This window comes from Amblyomma mixtum, chromosome 9, assembly GCF_055824585.1.
Source record: "Amblyomma mixtum isolate Tamu chromosome 9, ASM5582458v1, whole genome shotgun sequence".
NCBI classification, from domain to species: domain Eukaryota; kingdom Metazoa; phylum Arthropoda; class Arachnida; order Ixodida; family Ixodidae; genus Amblyomma; species Amblyomma mixtum.
The window spans coordinates 104,279,353-104,299,074 of NC_143020.1; the positions used below are offsets into that span (position 1 = coordinate 104,279,353).

At 49.5% G+C, this 19,722-nt stretch overlaps 1 protein-coding gene across 3 annotated transcripts in view; it reads left to right on the top strand.

The window, feature by feature from the left end:
- Positions 1–19,722, top strand: part of Bap170 (Brahma associated protein 170kD) — an 81,612-nt gene that overhangs the window by 56,702 nt on the left and 5,188 nt on the right. For all 3 annotated transcript variants that reach the window (XM_089561059.1, XM_089561060.1, XM_089561061.1), the window contains 5 exons: positions 1,116–2,863; positions 3,493–4,809; positions 8,528–8,666; positions 11,113–11,298; positions 18,539–18,630. In XM_089561059.1, coding sequence (XP_089417185.1) covers positions 1,116–2,863; positions 3,493–4,809; positions 8,528–8,666; positions 11,113–11,298; positions 18,539–18,630 — 3,482 coding nt within the window. The remainder of the gene's footprint in view (positions 1–1,115; positions 2,864–3,492; positions 4,810–8,527; positions 8,667–11,112; positions 11,299–18,538; positions 18,631–19,722) is intronic.

The window sequence follows — 19,722 nt, forward strand, 5'->3', positions numbered from 1 at the left end:
AGACAGTGTGCTCCAGAAGCAAACCCCCCTGGGCTCCAAACTTTTGACAAAGGCTGTGCATTGGTTGACGTGGAGGTGTTGAAAAACAGTGGTAGCTTTTGAGCGAGCCGGGTGAATGGCGGGCAATTGGCTTTTCTTCTTTGGAAACAATTTACAAACGAATTACTGACCTTTTTTTTTATGCCACTCGCTCACCTTTCGCTGCCACACGTGGCGACACACCGATCTTCCAAAGCCTGCCCTGCGTGCACCCATGTGCGTGCTGGTGTGCTTACGCAGCAGGGAGCACAAAGTATGCGAGTGAAAGAATTTTTTTTTAGAAATCCGGGTACTGAATTAAAGGGGCCCAGAAACACAATCTTAGTTAACTGTTTTGCCTGTTGATTGGATACAGTGAGTTATAATGGTGCTATTAGCGTCGGTAATACCGCGTATATTCCGTTTTTTGATATTTTAATGTCCTCCCAAAAACAACTTCATGGCTCTGATGGTGTCGCCACACAGTGGCGGGTTTTTAGCAGCGGATATGACATCACCTGGCGCGAGCTTGATGATCGGACAAACTGTAAATATACTACAAATTGTGTGAATAAATAGAGACACATTTTGTCACCTGTCTGCCTTTTATACTAGATCAACAAAAATAACTTGTTTGTCTTAGATAAAGGCCCTGCAAAGCAAGTAAAATAAAAATACACCACCAGGGGCGCTCTGGCATGGAAACGACGCTGCCAGTCTCAGCAAGAACGAGTTACAGAGAGCAGGCAACCATGGAGTACAAACTTCCGCGATGTGCTCTGGCCGGCTGTTTTGATTGGTTGCGCCAGGTGCCGTCATTGGGAGAGCGAAATAGGAGTGGGAAGCCCCGCCAAAATCGAGTTGAGGGCAGCGTTTTGTTCGCTTGTATTTTGAAATTTCTTCATTGAATAACTCCCGTTCCTGTGCATCGATTCCTGTAATTCTTTTTGAGTCAGCATCTGTGTGACTCAAAGAACCCACCTGAAGTATAGCCGGTATCCCCCCAAACAGTGTTTCGCAGCCCCTTTAAGGCTGCTCAAACTACGCGAGTAAGTACGGCATGTCAAGTTGTGTTCGTTGTCTCGATGGACGCCCAGGTGTCCCGCAACCTTCAGCGGCAGCAGCAGATGCAGCAGCAGCAGGCGGCGGTGGTGGCGACGACGAGTGCGGATGCAGAGGCGACACCGGTGACAGCCGGGACACCCGTATTGGCCAACAGCGCGACCCCTTCCCGAGTGGCCGAGCCCGTGCGACGGGAGGTCAACCCTGCCGCGGCCTCCCTTTCCACCTCCTCCTCCCACCATCAGCAGCATCATCAACCTGCGGTCTCAGCGCAGTCTTTCAGCTTCGCCTCGAGCACGTCATCCGCAGCCGCATCGACTGTGACCGCAGTTGCCGCAGCACTGTCTTCGGCCCAGACAACACAGACGTCCTGCCTGACATCAGCCCTGCAGGCTAAGCTCCAGCAGCAGGCTTCGGTCCACAGTCCAGTCCAGCCCCAAGTTCAGGCACAGAGTCCCAGCCCCATGTTGCTGCCACGCACTCAGCCACACGTGCAAGTTCAGGTACCCACAGTTCACGCGCAGCAGCCTCAGGTTCAAGTGCAAGTCCCAACATCGGCTGTCCTCACGCAGTCGCCGGTTCAAATGCAAGTCCCCACGTCGGCTGTTAACTCACAGGTTCAGGTGCAAGTGCCGACAACGGCTGTTTACACGCAGCCTCAAATTCAGGTTCAGGTTCCGACGTCAACGATTCAGGCACAGCCAGGACAAGTTCAAGTGCAAGTTCCGGCCACCACAGTTCAAACCCAGCCCCATGTCCAGGTGCAGGTTGCAACAAATGTCACCCAGCAGGCGCCAGTCTCATCATCGGCACCAATTCAGGTGCAGCAGCAGCAGCAGCCAGTCCAGGTTCCCACGGCCACAGTCCAAACACAGCGACAAATTCAGGTGCAGGTTCCACCTGGGACCCTTCAGGTGCAAGTTCCGAGCACAACGGTTCAGCCACAGCAGGTTCAGGTGCAGGTTGCAAATCCTGTCATGCAGACCCAGTTCCAGCCGCAGCAGGTGCAGGTTCAGACGACCCCGGTCGTGCAGACGCAGGTTCGGCCCCCGGTTCAGGTTCAAGTCCCGACACAGATCTGCCAGGCAACTCTGCAGACTCAAGTCCAGACAGCGACGGGACAAGTGCTGATCCAGTCGGCACAGCCGGGCACAGTCGTTCAAGCACCGGCGCAGGTTGTGGTGTCCATGGCGTCGACCGGACAGGGACCGGTCTCCATTTCGACCATGCCCACCGTTTCGGTCCAGACTTCAATGCCCGTTCAGGCACCTCTGCAGGTCACCTTCTCGACGCCGGTCTCTGCACCCCTTCTAGGTTCCACTTCCATCCAGAGCTCGGCGCCGTCCTCCATGTCGGCGGTGAGCCTGAGCCAGACTCTGGCCTCGAGCCTAGCTTCGAATGCCTCTGGGCTCGCTGCGAATCAGACTGTGGTGGTGGGCTCCTCCGCGCTGGCGTCCAGCCTGAATTCGGGCGCCCCCAACCCGACCGTCGTCATGGCCCCGAATTTGGCCTCCAACTTGGCCGGCAGCCCAGCCATGGTCATGGGCTCGGCCCTGTCTTCGAATTCGGTGGTGGCGCAGGGCACGTCGCTGGCTGCGAGTCTGGCCTCGGCGGGCGGCTTGCCGCCGGGTGCCACTATTGTGATGGTGCCCAACTCGGCCACGGGCATCACCACGGGGATGCTGGTCGTGCGGCCGCAGGGCAAGCTGCCGGCCGGCGCTGTGGGCACAGCGCTCTTGGCCAGAAGCCAAGCCGTAGCCAATGCCATCAATGCCGGTGCCAGGTGAGTGTGCAGTGCTTTGCTGACGGATGCTTTTTGAGATGCAGGAAATATAACATGTCTGATGCAAATTAGCTGCCTGGCCGGGATGTTTCTGTCTGTCGGTATTATTATAGCTGCAGAGCATCAGCTATAATGATGGATGGGCATTCGTTGTACTGATGAGTGGCGTCCGTTATAGCTGATGGGTGTGGCATCTGTTGTACTGTAAATGGATTTCTTTGGTTTGCTTTTGAGCGCTCAGTGTGTAACTTTTGTTACTCGAATTTGCTTCTAGTTTTGCTTGTTTTACCCCTGTTCCCTTCAGCTAAAATTTAACTCTTTGCTGAGGTGAATAGTTTGGCAGTTCTTGGTCTTTTAAGATGTGGTTTAATCTTCAAGGAGCCTGTTTGGACATGGCTTCTTGCAGTTGGCAATGCAGTTGAATTTCAAATGCTGTCCAATTCTGACCAATTTTTTTTCATGTTGAACATGAAAGGGCGTCTAAAGGGCCGTATAATGATAGCACTGTTAGTTTCTGGTTAGTTAGCAGCGCTGTTGTGATAAGTACAGCTGTGGGCAATAAAAAAAATTTAGCTTGAGTGAGTGTGGATAGGCTTTTGCGGTGTTAATTTTGCCTTCTTTTTGTGCAGGGGACCTCTCATAGTATCGACTCGCCCCAATGGTTTCCAGCGCGACATTGTCATGGAAGTTTCGATGCCTCCAGATTGCAGCAAGCCTCCGTCGGAGACGCCTGCCAGCCAGCAGATGGCACCCGCGGAGCAGCCCGTCCACAACCACATTGGCGAGAATGGCACGGCCACGAACCCTGTCGTGGTCACCTCCGCGGCGACTCCGCACAAGTGCGTTTCCATCCTCCCGAGCACAACAGCTGCCTCGGCAACCGCCGTCGAGACAAAGCCCGTCGAGAGTGTGGTGTACAAGAGCTCGCCGCTCCTCAACGGTCTGCTGGACAAGGGCAAGGTGCCGCTGTCTATGGAACCCACGGCGCTTCAAAACGGCAGCGTGGAAGAAGAGGCGCTGCAGCATGCGGACCCGTCGTCGTCCACCGCCGTGACGCAAGCAGAGAGTGTCAACGTCGCAGTGACTAATGGGACGAGCACCACTGTGAAGGCGGTGACCCCGTCAGACCTGTCGCCGATCCAGGACATAGTAGGGTCAGTGGAGAGCGCGTCTAAAGCTATCTCACGCTCCGCCGCTGACGCAGCTTTGGCTACGGGGCCCCCAAAGCGGCCCGCGGAGGCAGACGCCAGCGGTGGCGGCAGTTGTGCCAAGCGGCTCCGGCTGGAAGATGCGTGTGAGACGACGCCGACATTCCAAGCGGGTGACGCGGAAGAGAAGCAGACTTCGTCGGCTGTCACCACAACGTCCGTCCCGCAGCAGTCAACGGTTGTGGCCCGAACTGAGGCTGTGTCGTCGGGGGCTCAGCACGTCCTTGTTCAGCAGGGTGTGATTCAGCAAAGTGCAGTGCAAAACAGTACAACTCAGCCGCAGCAGCAGCAACAGGTGGCGGTGGTTCAGCACACATGTACCCATCAGGCTGTGCAGGCTCAGAAGACACCTCAACAGCAACTTCAACACCAGCAGCAGCAGCAGCAAACATCAACAGCACCGCAAGCGGTGCGGGTAGTTACATCCACTCCAACGACGGTACCGCAGCCCAACCTGGTGAAACTCTTGAGCAGTGTGGACTCTTCCTCCCCCTCCGCGACAAAAACATTGCCCTCAAACCCCGTGACAACGGTGACAGCAAGCGCGGTGTCGACGACCCCGGTGTCCACGCAACCAGCGGAACCAAAAGCTGCCACCGCGGCGGCTGTGAAGACAGTTCCGGTTGACGCGGAAAAGAAGTCGGCGACGCCCTCCGCAGCGGGTCACCATCACCACCACCACCACCATCACAAGGCGGCGAAGCTGGTCTACAACTGTGAATGGAAAGGCTGTGACCGGTGAGCACGTGCTGTCTTTCTTTTTTTTTTTTTCTGCTCTTCCGTGGGAAAGCTGACAGGTCAGGAAATTGGTACTTTGCTGAAGTACAGTCTCCGACCGATATTTCGGACTTCGCTGAAGAACCGTCGCGCACCTCATAGGAGCGTGTACATTTTCAAGACCGATATTTCGGACTTTGCGGAGTCTAAAAATTCGAATTTTCGGACTAAAATAGACATTGTGATGATCACTTTTGAACCGAAAGTTTGTTATTTCGGCCTAATATAGACGCGAGCGGGCATCGCTGTCACTACCAACCCGTTTGCCGCCACCGCGAAAGGCGCCATCTTGGATTTAAACGGAATCTGCTCGGCGGGCGCAGTCGGACTGGCTTGGATAGGCTTGGCTATTTGTTCTCCATTGTTTCCATTTGTGATAATCGGATGCTCTCCATTGCCTTCGAGATGGCCTATAAAGGGCGCACGATCGCATTGAAAAGGTACAGCAGGACAGCTGCAGCGTCTGCCGCGGCTTGGACGACGCACCCTGCGGTGCGGGGCAGCAAATGCGGTAGACGGGGAGAAGGGGCGAGATTGCATTTGGAGGCGCTTGCAGGTTCCGTGGGTTACCTCTCAGTCTACATGAACGTCATTGCCCCATGCAAACTGACTGTTGCTTCGCGCAACAAGTGCATTCATTTGCGGCATGACCGCGGCTGAATCGCACTATCTGGTATCATGATGTGATATGGTGATTAGACTCAGATAGTCTAATATTATCACTTGTAGGCGGAACATTGGGAGCGGCGATTTTCGCTATTTCGAAAGCCGGCTTTCCGCAGAGAAGTGTATTTTTTTAAGTTCACGTTCGACTATTGTTGGACCATTTGATTATTGGATTATTGGACTGTTCGATTATTTGGGCCATTTTTCGGGTCCCGTCGAGTTCGAAAAATCGGCGACTGTATTTGCAGTGCTTAGAGGGCAGGGATTGTTTTATCAAAACGGTGGAAAAAATTGGCTTATAGTAGTCCTCTTGCAAAACAAGAAACTGGTGTAAACATTTTATGACATGTAAAACAAGTCAATTTAGGTGTTATTATGCAACACGAGTGTTTGTTTGGAGAGTGCAAATTGGCGTTGGCCATGCTGGATTGGCTGGTTTAGCAGCGCTGCTCCACATGCTCCACACTCCACCAGGTCCGCATGCAGACAGAACGGAGTGGCCCATCCGTTTGCCGACTTAGCAGATCAGGCACGCAAGCATATTTCGCTAAAAGTCTGTAATGCAGCAAAAGAGTAAATGCTGCAATAAGATTGACAGTTTGACCAAAAAGGAAACCCTGTACTGCAGCAAAAAAAGGGGGGGGGGAATGGCGACCACTTGGAAAGAGGACTTGGTAGAACCCTGCTGTTAGGCTTTGTACGGCACCAGTGCAGAGAAATGTATCAACTGGTGGTGTATGTGGTAGTCGAAAACACTCCGCATCTTTTTTTTTTTTAACTTCTTGTGAGTACGACATACTCCTTTGGGATTTGCAAGGCTTTGTGGCTGTCTTGGTTGTTCAGCATGCTCGGGATCTCTCACGCGTCCTGCAATGGCTCTCTGCCTCCACAAGCAGCCGTTGAGGGGAGGGAGGCAACAGCAGAGAGTGCGGGTACAGAGGAATGAAGTTGCAGCACACCAGTGCTGTAGCTGCTTTAATCCATAGGTGTAACGTTAAGAGATCGGAAGCGGGCGGAGTGGGTGAGAGAACAAACGCGGGTTTATGACATCCTAGTCGAAATCAAGAGGAAGAAGGGGGCTTGGGCAGGGCATGTAATGCGAAGGAAAGATAACCGCTGGTCCTTAAGGGTAACGGAGTGGATTCCAAGGGAAGGCAAACGTAGCAGGGGACGGCAGAAAGTTAGGCGGGCGGATGAGATTGAGAAGTTTGTGGGGATACGGTGGCCGCAACTGGGCAAAGGACAGGGTTAATTGGAGAGACATGGGAGAGGCCTTTGCCCTGCAGTGGGTGTAGTCAGGCTGATGATGATGGTGATGAACCATTTTTCAGAAATATCAAGTGACCGTTTTTAACACAGCTAAAACTGCAAACTGAAACCAATACTCATCCGAGGGCAGGGACAAAGCTTTGGATGACGCAGCAATGATGTGACAAACATTGCTAGAAAAACACTTGCGTTGTTGAATGGCTACTGTAGCTGATCACTCCAGCCAATCAAAGGTGTGCCCCTTTCAAGCGTGAATGCCATTGAGAGCTTGCACTTGTCAGCTTGGCTACATTTGGGATGGGTGCATTGAATGTGAGACTAAAAACTGCACTCACGTTTGTGCCTTGTCTCTCTGTCCATTGTTTGGTTTGTGACGTTTTAATTATGAGACTTCCCATTCTTGGCTATGGACATCACGCTGGTCTTTTTCATATTTCAACTGTACTTGCCCACTGAGGGCGAAACAGCACTGCATCAGTAAATGATGAACCAGTTTCGGCTGGTGAAGAAATCACGTCACTGGCTGCAGTTGCAGGAATTTGCAAGTGGTGTCAGCATGTGTTCTTCACTTTTGCACAATTTTTCGGGCTTATCAAAGCTCTGTTTTTGGTAAAAGTGACGTAGTAGTTGCTATCATGTGACTTTAATTTTTCAGTCTAGCTTGACTTATTACTCCCCTTTAGTGTCCCTTTAACAAGCTTGAAGGTGCTTTCCGTGGTCATCTCTTGACTTTGGTATTGTCCCCCTTTTTTTTGTAACCTCTTTCGGTATATTCTGGTAACTAAAAGCTGTGCCAGTGCTTTAAAAAGACTCATTTTATGAGGCTGGAGGCAGGTTGATGTTTCCCAGCAGTAGTCTTGCATTAGTCATTTTTTTGTTGCCATGATTCATTGACAACAATCTCGGTGTTTCTGAGTAAGTTAGTCTTCATGAATATATGCGCTGCGCTACAGACATTTATGTGGCAATTCTTTAACATCATCACATCACAAGTGACCAATCTGGTAAATTGTAAATGTGTATGTCGGGACCTTTTGCCTGATTTAAGTAATTGTGGCCATGGTCTAATGTTTAGGGGAATCCCCTAAGGTGGAGTAGATTTGTAATAAGGGAGTAATTACTAATTGACATCCACCCAAGGGCATCCATACAGCTACAAAGGGTGCAGTGGCTCAGTGGTTATGGCACTCGGCTGCTGACCCGAAAGACGCCGGTTCGATCCCGGCTGCGGCGGTCGAATTTTCTATGGAGGCGAAATTCTAGAGGCCCGCATACTGTACGATGTCAGTACACATTAAGGAACGCCAGGCGATTGAAATTTCCAGAGCCCTGATCACTACGTAGCCCTCGTAGCCTGAGTCACTTTGGAGCCTTAAACCCCTCTTAAACCGCAAAAAAACTTTGACCTTGCTTTGATAGATATGATGGAAGAGATCATTTTGTCAATTATGTTAGCAGACTTGAATGTTATTCATATTTTTACTCTCTCTGATATAGGTGATGTGAAGAGCATTACAGGGTTAAATTCAGCCTAAGTGTAGGTATTGTAAAAGAGAGCCTCACCGAAGCCAACATGGAGGCTTGTCTGGAATTGAAGTTTAGGTGCTTCGTGTCGTTTTCATAGATGGAGCTTTCTTCTGTACCTAAAAAGAAAAAGAACTGACTGTGTTGGTGTGAACCTTGTTTCGCTTTGTCTTTTTCAAAATGTGCCCTCATGCTTTGTCGCCGTTTCTTCCTCGCACAGGACGTTCTCGACACCGGGTGCTGTGTTCTATCACGCCTGCAAGGTGCACATACCGGAGGCTGAAGGTGACGTCCAGTGCCAGTGGGAGTCGTGTGACGACATGAAGCGTCGCCGGCTGTCGCTGTTCACGCATCTCCAGGTAAGGGCTTTTGGCATCAGTTCCACTATATTCCACTATTTCCACTATGTTCCACTATCAGTTCCACAAGCTTTGGCTTAGTCTTTCTTTGTGTTCGTGCAATCTGTGGCAGTTTTAAAGTTGACTACAAACATTAAGACAGGACGTTGGGGGGCAGGCTAACGAAACCTGGCTAAACTGTATTGTACTTCGAGTAGTAGTTGTTCGGTAAAGCGAACCTCGTCGACGACCGATTTTTCGGACTCTCTAGGGACCGCGAAAACGACCGAAAAATCGGGCAGTCCGGAAAATCAAATTTCACCGAAAAAATCACTAACTTATTACCACTATGGCGGAGAAAGCGGCCAGTTGTATTGCACACATTCTAAAGTTCCTCATGACTATATTGCGCTGCGCGAAATACTGTATAAACGCGTATAAGGGCCGCACTTTTTTTTTTCCAGATTCGAGGGCCAATTTTCGGGGTGCGGCCCATACACGCGATATGCAAAAAAAATTTTTTTTAAAAGTAAAAACACACCAACCAGGGAATGAGCGACATTTATTCTACGTTCAATCGTCACTCGCGAAATACTTAGACTCCTGAGCTGGTGCTGCGCTCTGGTGCACGCTCATGCCAAAAGAAGCCGCGCAGCATGTCCGCTGTCAACGCGTAGCCGTTATTCCGAAATTCCATCACATAGAGGAGCAGCTCTTCTTCCAGTTCAGGAAACTCGCACGGCTTGCCTCGGAAAGGAAGCCGCGGCGTGCGCGTAGCCTCTGCGATCAAGCGTTCCGCGATCGTATTCGCGTTCCGTGTTCGGGACTAAAGACTCGGCACAGATGAGTTCCGTGAACTCAGACTACGGTTCAAGTTCGTGCGGCGGAAGACATTCAAGGACAGTACGAATTCGAAAACACGCGAGCGCAATGTGCCGACTCGCGCAGAATTTCAGCGTCGCAAGAGGCTCCCTTTAAGCTTGAATTTCGTTTTGTTTGATCAAGTTTTCGATATCTCCTGCAGTCTGAATTAATGAGGTTCCACTGTACACATTATGTGGCGCCTTGGGTACCGGCGGCGAGTGCGAACGAGGTCCGAAAAATAGAGTGGTCAGCTGCGGTGCGTCCGAAATTTCAAGCGCTCTTACACATTGGCTCTATGGGCCATGTCGCGGTGCCGCGAAAAAGTCTGAATAATCAAGCATGTCCGAAAAATCAGGCGTTCGAATTTTCGGTCGTCGACTGTATTTCTTCTAGTGGGGGGGGCTATGGCGGAGAATTGTGTGGCATGTTGGACGGAGGTGTAGTGTCAGTTCCATGCTGCGGTGTAGACACATGACAAAGCTGCACTGTTTTACCCATAATTCTTTAGTCTTGGCCTAAACCAAAAGCACAGGGTATGCTGCCATTCTGACCTGTCTTTGTTTTTGTCAGTTCATGCGTGCATGCATTCATATCATGCATTGTGTGTATGTCCATGGTAGAGAGAGGGTGCGGTAGATGGTCCTTGGCGATCACAAAATGAACAAGGGAGGGGAAAACCTCAGGTTGCTAGAGCCAACGTTTCGACAAGGGGACTTGTCTTCGTCTGGGCGACGAAGACAAGTCCCCTTGTCGAAACGTTGGCTCTAGCAACCTGAGGTTTTCCCCTCCCTTGTTCATTTTGTGATTGTGTGTATGTATAAGAATAGCAAGCGTTGTGTATATGTATATAAATATTATGTATTGCGTGCTGGATGATACGCCATGATGTTCCTTCCCCACATAGTTGCCATATTTACTCAAATGTAAAGAAAAGCAAGCAGGTTTTTTTTTCTTGCTTGTAGTAAAAGTGAAGTCACCCCTTGATATTGCCACGTATCATTGTAGTGTCCGTTCGTTCGCGCAAGGCCGCAGGAAAGGGGTGTTATCATTTTTGTTCGGGACGTGAGCTGTGACCGGACTACTCTCGATTCATCACAGCCATGCCGAGCTGCATCTATGTGTTTCCAGATTACTGTAGATGATCTCGACCTGTTATCTCGGAAGTTTCCTTGCCGGCTTTAAATTGAGCGATGCCGTGAGCGGCGGGCATTCGTAGTTCGACGACCGACGAGCACGTTTGTTGCTTACGCCGCCGCCGAGTGATTCAGTTCTTTTGCGGGTGCAAGTCAGCCCAAATAAAGAGCCTCATTTCCAAGTCTTGCTGGTGTCTTCCTGACCACTGGACTGCCGTCACTACAATGTGACAATATTTAACAGAGCCAATGTGATCGATGAAACTGAATACTTTAATCTTCTTTTGCCGTTTGCTGCCAAAAGTGGCCCATGTCTTACGGTTATGGTCGTACTGCATGAGGGTAAATACAATGTTTTGGTGTTGACTGCCAGACATGTTATTATTCTCGTTATTACGCCCCACTGCCAGCATCATCGTCGTGGTCTGACTGGTGGTGATGAGCGTTCCCCTCTCCCTCTTGTGGTGCAGGACCGGCACTGCAATGAGCAGGTGCTGCAGATCCAGGCGGTGCGGCGGCAGCAGATTTCTCAGTTTGGCAAGGCCTCCCTGCCGCCCCCTGCCCAGCCACCCCCGCATCCTGGCTACGCGCCAGACGCCGCCCTGCTCGCCATCCGGAGGCACGCCCTGGCCTACTACAACCATCGGGATGCCTCGGTCTGTGTCTACGCTCTTTCGTAGAGCTTGTTTCGCAAGTCGCAGTCTTTGTCATGTTGGCGCCAGTCCTGGGGTCTAGTTAAGGGGGGACCCTGGTCTTTGAAAAAAAATTTTTATTAATGAAGTCACAGTTATGAAATTTCCAGGCCACATGTATTTTTGTGCACTGATTCTGGATATGTCATTTAATTTCATGTAAAACAATTCCTTGAGCACGTGTGCACTTTTTATGCAAGTATTTTGGGAAAAGTTTTGCAGAAAATTTGCTGCAGGAAACTTAATGAAATGTATGCCATTGGGTTCTCTTGACACCAAGGAATACAATAAGGGTGAAATTATCGTCCTGGCTCTCATAGAACTTGAGTAATAGGGTACTGAAGCTGCCACTTCACAAACAGGAGTACACACTTTCCTTCTCATTTCTGAAGCGACAACTTCAAAACTCTATAACTTAAGGCGGGACGCGGGTCTTAGAACGGTCAAAAATGGCCAAAAAATCGATTTTGAGAAAAACTCATTTTCGGAATGTTTGTACCTTCAAGCACTTGCCGTCAAATTATTAACGTTGAATTCAATCTGGAAATGCGATAAAATCTGTTTTCAAAACGCCATGGGAGCCACGAAATGCCCCGAAAAGGAAAAATTTTGTTCGAACTTCCCGCGCGCGCCACGGCTAAAGCAGCCGGCCGATCGCCGCCATCTTGGGCTCGTTTTGAAGCTGGTTTCTTTGTGCGCATTTTGCTGCCTCTCAAAATGGTGTCGCTCAAAAGGAACAGCCACCGTCGCAGGTTTTCCGAAGGCCGCTTCCGGGCCGCTGATTGGCTCGTGGGGCGCGCGCGTTTCAAACGTTCCGTTCCTCGCCTCCCATTGGCTGGCGTGACCGGCGCGTCATATTCTTTCTTTCTTTCTTCTACGTTTGCCGCCGCGGCTGCCGCTTCGCGCGTCTTGCTTTTGCGATACAGTCGAACCCGGATATATCGAACCCGCATATTTCGAATTATTGGCTATATCGAACACACAGATTACCTCCTTGAAAATACTATGTAAAAGTATAGGACAGTTGCGTTGTATATCGAATTCCATTTTCGCCGGACATTGGATATATCGAACGCCGCGCCGCGCCCCTGGAAGGTGCGCTTTCCCCAAAGACATTCCTGTCCGGTCCTCAGCCGCCTCAGCGGAGAACATTTCCGCAGTCAGCAGGCGCAGGGCCCTTTTTTTTTTTTGTTCCCCGTAAATAGTGTACAAAACTCTCCCCTGTCCTTTCTTGCTGTCGCTCCCCTCTATACTTCTCCTCACTATCCTCTCCCTTTCCCTTTCATTTCCGCCGGCTGCAGCTCGGGTGCTTAAGATATTAGATAGCAATTGCCGCGGCTGGCAACACTATTTTGCTTCACTTTTTTTATTTACTTTTTTTTTTAAATAAACCACTACCACCACCACCGCCCCACCGGCGCGAGCTTTCCCACTCCTCCTCTCCTCCTGTACCGCCGGCGTGTGCTCCGTCAAGGTCATTGGAGATCAGCGAAGAGAGAGCGCCGCATGGAGACGCGCGGCGACCACGCTTCTTGGGGAAAGAGAGAGAGTGAAAACGGTCGCTTGTGGGCACATCGTGGGTCTGGGGAAAAGAGAGAGCTCAGAAAAAAAAAAAAAAAACGAAGCCCAGAGCGCCGATCTTTCTCCCTGCTCTTTCTTTTCCCTCTGTCGTTCTTTCGCAGCCGCGTTGACTGCCGCTCGCATAGGCTTCGCTCTTATCGCTCCATCTGCGTCTCGCGTGTTTTTTTTTGTGTGTGTGCCTGTGTTTCAACGCGCGACGTGAAGCAGGCCCCAGTAGCCAACTGTTTTGGCAAGGCAGGCCTTGAAGTGGCCGGAGATTAATGTCCGGAAGATTTAGATGACGATGAGTGCTTGGACGACGCGTTTCGCGACTTGTCCAATTTTCTCGGCGCCGTTCCGTCCGAAGTGACTGTTGAGGACTTTAACGCTGATAGCGAAGTTCAAGCGGTAGCTGGCGTTCAAGACGCCGACTCCAGCGACGACGAGGGCAACTGTGTTGTCGAAGAAACGCGTCCGTGCGCAGCCACTGAACTGGCGTCAGCGTTAGCCTGATTCGGCGCTGTTGCGCCGAAATGGAAGGCACTGTGCTCTCGCACCTGGACAGTCTCGAGAAGATCGAGGCCAGTGTTTTGAACTTCGTTTCCCAGGGGAAAAAGCAGCCCAAAATTAGTGATCTTTTTTTCCGCGAAATAAAGCGCTTTCACATTGCGCGCCCATACTATGTGATTCGCGGCTGTTCCAAACGGTAAGCCACAATTTGTTATGATCGGGAGTGCAGTTTTAGCCTATATCTGTATATCGAATTTTCGCTATATCGAACTATTTTCCGATCCCCTTCGAATTCGATATATCCGGGTTCGACTGTAGTTATCTCGTCCGAACGTTTCTCTCGACCGTGCTCTCGACGCATCATGTTTCCGCTTCGTTCCGGAATGTCCGGAGACGCTCGCCTGAAGAAGAAGACGCGTCAAGCGTACGGAAAGAAACGAAAGCGTCCATGGAACGCACGACCGAAGGACGACAGCACTTTACCAGGATCGCCTGTTGCATCCGAAGCGGCCTGTTCTCTGCCTAGCCAGCCTAGCTGCAGTACATCTGGCGTCATCGAACCGTCAGCGGGCCCTTCTGGAGGCATCCAAGACCGCATCGACACAGTGTTCTATTCTGCTGATGAGTCTGCTGAGTGCGCGAGAAATGCTGCGGACGTGAAGGAGCGTCTGGCGTCGCAGAGCGCAACAGAACGAAAGTTCAAGCTTTTGGACGTTGAACTGGTGAGTGACAGCGGCAAGGAAAACGGCACAGAATTTATGATCGTGGACTTAGCCATGGTGAACTCTTTCATTGGGCTTATGCTTCGCCCCGAGTGTGGCACGAAAAGCGTGACTTTATCAAAGTCGAGCAAACAGTATGGGCTATGTGATAAGCTCGTGCTCTCCTGTAGCACGTGCGACTTGCGCGAGGAGCGTTTCTCATCACCGAGGTTGGCCGGGGCTAGTGATGCGAAGATAACGGCTTTCGAGGTGAACGTGCGCGCAATGAAAGCCATTCACAGCATCGGGAAAGGAGCGACAGCCCTGTCGGACTTTTTCGCCGCGATGAATATATCGCACCGTGGCTTGCACCACAAGACCTACCAGGGCCATATGAAGATGATGGCAGAAGCCTGCACAGCGACCGCTACCGAGTGCGAGGCCGCTAGCGTTGCCTGCGTCAAGGAGGTGTATGCGGAGTTCGGCAACACGCCAGGAAACATCGACGTAATCTACGACGGCACCTGGCTAACTCGTGGACACAGCTCCCACATCTGTGTGGGGTGCATAGTTGAGATGCATACTGGTCTTGTAATAGACCACATTGTACTTTCCAACTTTTGCCTCGGCTGCACAAAAGGGCCCAAAGAAAATGAACAACAACACGCAGCCTGGCTGGTGCAGCATGCTCCACTGTGCCAGAAAAATGTTGACTGCAAGGCTGGCCAGATGGAAGTCGAAGCAGCCCTGCGCTTGTTTCAGCGGTCGTTCGAAAAAAAAAACAAGCTGCGGTACACGACAATGCTGTCTGATGGGGATACCATGCTCTGACTGAAGATGCAGTATATGGCTTTATAAAAGTCGAAAAAAAGGACTGCATCAACCATGTACACAAACGCATGGGAGCTGCCTTGCGCACCCTTGTCGACAAGAAAAAAGCCCAATTTGAGCCACTTGGTGGCAAAGGAAGGCTCACGCAAGAAAAGATAAAGAAGATCACCAGTTATTACGGCTATGCCTTACGGAGCCACAAACACGATGTGCCAGGCATGCAAAAAGCAGTCCTGGCCACACTGCAGCACATGTCGTCCACAGATGAGGCACCAAGACATGACCTCTGCCCCGAAGGGTCGGACTCATGGTGTAAATACAACAGGGCCATGGCTATGAATGAGGAGCCGCCGCCACACAAAAACAGCCTGCCTAGCTTTGTTTGCGAGGCACTGGAGCCTGTATTTAGGAGGCTGAGTGATGCTGCCCTGTTGCAGCGATGCAGTGATGGGATCACACAAAACGCCAATGAAAGCCTGCATGCCATGATTTGGGAGCAGGTCCCAAAGAATCAGCATGCCTCACTTCGCAGCACTGAAAGAGCAGTGGCTGAGGCTATCAGCCGCTTCAACCAAGGTCTCATGAGAAGCAGCACACAAATTGCTGAGAAGCTCGGCTACAGTGCTGGAAGCTGCTTGGTGCGCCGCAGCCTCGATAAGGACAAAAGCAGGCTGCAGAAGGCTCAAAGGGAGCACCTCGACAGTAGTGCTGCCAAGGCGAGGCTTGCTAAGCGACACAAGCTAGCAAAGGACCCTGCATACAGCCCTGGTCTGCTGTAGAGCAGTTTCTCGTTGGGACAGTCACCAGCCATTTGAATAAACATGAGGCTATGTTTCAACCTAAACCTTGTGTCAGTTTGTCTATGGCAGGACTGCTTTATTACACAATTTGGGCATTTCTTTAGCTTGAAGGGCACTGAAACAGGCACATCAAGTGCTAAATTCAGTTTTTCTTGCTGATCCTAGGGGTAGGTATGTGGCTTTATGACATGCTTTTGCCAGTTTTTTGACAAGCTGCAGTCACATATTTAGTATGAACTTTCTCCTGAAGAGCAGAGCTACACAATGATGCTATTAACATTGCTGTACCTGCATTCTAGCAAAAGTTACAGTTGTCTATAACTTCAAATGCTTTTTTCTCAGTTTGATGTTTTTGGACATCGCACTCAGCCTTACGGGGCTTTTTTCTATGTTGTCGTTAAGCGACAATAACAAATATGGTATCACTGTAATCGTACTGAAAAGATCTAGGGGGTGATGCTATTTATATCACTCTAACATTATTTTGCTAATTACAAATTAGGGTAGTGATGAGAGAAAATTTGAGCAAAATTATTCACAGAAATGCTGGTCCAGTTTCTTGCCTATAAATTGCTTTCAAATGAATAAAGATAGCATCACCCCCTAGAGCATGTCTTTGGCATTGGGGCCACACACTTGCTTTTTGTATTTCAGAGACAAAATTTCTATGAAGCCCCATAAGAAATGCCCATTAATTTTTTTTTTAAACATTAACATTTCTTGAACCGCTACAGCTATCAAAAATCTAATTGCAGATTTGAAATCAGCATAAAAAACTTATCAAGAGTGTGAAGTTTCATTCAGATTGGACCAAGAATTAAAAAAAAAATTTTAAGACCCACATCCCCCCCTTAAGTTCCATGAAAGGCAGGAAGACAATTTCACCCTTACTGTATTCCTTGGTGTCAAGAGAACCCAATGGCACACATTTCAGCCAGTTTCCAGCAGCAAATTTTCCTCAAAACTCTGCAAAATACTAGCATATAAATTGCATAAGTGCTCAAGGAATTGTTTTACATGAAATTAAATGACATATTTAGAATCAGCACACAAAAATACATATGCCCTGAAGATTTCGTAACTGTGACTTCATTAATAAAAAAATTTTTTCAAGACCCTTAAGCAGTGGCTCAGTGGCTGTGGCGTTATGCTGCTGAACCCAGTGCAGTGGGATCGAATCCCAGTGCCCCATTTCAGTGAAGGCGAAGCGCAAAAACGGCTGCATGCTGAGCAGCGCTGGTGCCCTTTAACCCTTCCAGGCGCTTTGTGCATAATTGCGTAAGTGGCAAACTTGCAGCATTTTCTGAGAAACTGGAGCACTTAACAGTGATTTCATTACTTCAGTCAAATTGAGCACCCTTCTTGCTTCAAATAAGTTGCTTTTTTGCACCATGCAGCGAATGCAGTAAATAATATTTCACTCAAGAGTGAGCTAGGTAGCACTTTGTCCGCCGTTTCTGTGCTGACAGATCTTGCCGCGAGTGAAAACGTCGATTGTTTTTGCTCAGTTTCGAGCGTAATGTGAATCTTCGAAACACAAAGCGATTCCGCGATCCCTAGGGTGTTTACCTGACACATGAGAACACTTCGATGTTACTATTTCTAACAAATCTGACACTTTGTACGGAATTCTCCACATCGTTGTAAAAACTTACCCGCTGGTCCTTCACGTTCGAAAACTAACAAATTCCCTTTCTTGAGGCCTGGCTATACTACTTAGGGGAAAAAATAATTGATTGAAAAAAAAATTTTTATTAATGAAGTCACAGTTATAAAATTTGCAGGCCACATGTATTTTTGTGCGCTGATTCTAGATATGTCATTTAATTTCGTGTAAAGCAATTTCTTGAGCACTGGTGCAATTTTTATGCAAGTATTTTGGGAAAAGTTGTGCAGAAAATTTGCTGCAGGAAACTCGCTGTAATGCATGTCGTTGGGTTCTCTTGACACCAAGGAATGCAATAAGGGTAAAATTATCATCCTGGCTATCATAGAACTTGAGTTATAGAGTTTTGGAGTTGTCGCTTCAGAAATGAGAAGAAAAGTGTGTATTCCTGTTTCTGAAGTGGCAGCTTCAGTGCCCTATAACTGAAGTTCTATGATAGCCAGGATGATAATTTTACCCTTATTGCATTCCTTGGTGTCAAGAGAACCCAGTGGCATGCATTTCGGCGAGTTTCCTGCAGCAAATTTTCTGCAAAACTTTTCCCAAAATACTTGCATAAAAATTGCACAAGTGCTCAAGGAATTGTTTTACATGAAATTAAATGACATATCTAAAATCAGCACACAAAAATACATGTGGCCTGAAAATTTCATTACTATGTCTAGATTAATAAAATTTTTTTTTGAAGACCAGGGTCCCCCCTTAAGAGAGGGTGGTCAAAATGGATTTGGAGCCGTCCACTGCGCCATCTGTCATAGCTTTGCGCAATTTTGGGAGGCTAAACCTCGCATGCCATACCGTACCAGTTTAGCTGTGGATATCGGTGCTCCGTACCTGGGCTCACCTGATTCGCACCTAGTTGCCAGAACTCCCGATAAGATGGCTGGATTAAGCCGGGACGGAACCCAAGCTCTTTCATTGCTTTATCAGTGCACCTTTAGTTTCGGCTTCATTCAACATTCTTGGAGGTGTGAGTTGACCATTCAGTGCTGTGGCTGGCACTTTTTGGCTTCGTTTGCGCTTATGCCGTACATGTTGGACACCATCGCCGTTGTGCTGATTATGTTGTTGTTAGTGTTGCTAATGAGTGCAGGGCCTCTTCTTTTTCTGACAGGACTGTCTTGTGTCTTGCGCAGGATGAAAAGGAGTCGGCGCTGGCCAAGAGCATACGGCTCACATCGGCCCTCATCATTCGGAATCTCGCCACCCACTCGTCGCGAGCCAGGCGGTAAGTGGAACCCAACATGTCTCTCAGCTGTAACTACTCCGTCGGAAACTGCATGCGTTAATGGGTTGGATGCTTTGCAGCACTCGGTGATGCTGGGTGCATTTCTGAAGTTCTGCCTCTGGAATAGTACTGACATATCCGTCGTTTCTGTATTTTTGCGGGCTGTCTTCGTTTTTTTCCCAAGCCCGTAGCACCCTGTCTGTGCTTGGCGGCCTGAACAAACTGATTGCATTATAATCATTTATGTGTGCGTGTGTTGTGTAATTCGTTTTTGTGAAGTCTGAACCCGCTCCCCCCTCACAGCTCACTTCGAGCTGTTCAGGGGACTGTTCATTTATTTTGGACTGCTGCTCTTGCCTAAATAAAACGCGTTGCAGGGCTAGTTGGTCATGCATTTTGTTTTCTTGAAATTAAACAGCGCCCGGCTTATCATGTCTTCCTATGTATTTTCTGAATATGTAGCCCTGTTGAATTTCAAGAAAAGAAAGTGCCGCTGTTGCCTCTCAGCTTTTGAAGGCAAAAACTTTACTAGGCTAGTCAACACTGGGTCTGGCGTCTGCTCCGTGATCAGGATTAGCCACAGCTGCGCGTGCACAGAACCGAGTGATGTCACAGAAGAGGCGCAGGTGGTTGGAGCGGCCGCCGCCACAACCGCCGCCTGACCTTTCGGCGCAGCCGTGCGCTACTGCGTATGTGCGCCGCCTCCTTACCGCCGCTACTCCTGCGCGCTCGCCTCCTCGCCACCATTTGCCCTTTCGTTGCAGCCGCGTGTTTACCTTAGTTACTATGCGTGCGGAAGGAGGGCTATATAACGCGCTTGCCTACACCGTTATCGTGGTGCTCCCAGTGCATTGTGCGCGAACTGCGACAGCCATGACGTCAAACAAAGCATAACTGCAGCTTTTCGCTTGTATATCCAGGCTTACCGTATTTACCCAATTCCAACGCGCACCCAATTTACGGCACCAAAAAAAAAAATTCAAGCCCCAATTCTAACGCGCGCCCAATATTGGTAATGAAAAAAAAAAAAAACTACAAGCCCCGCTTCTAACGTGCATGTGGCTTCCACGAATGAAAATAATTTGCAACCGT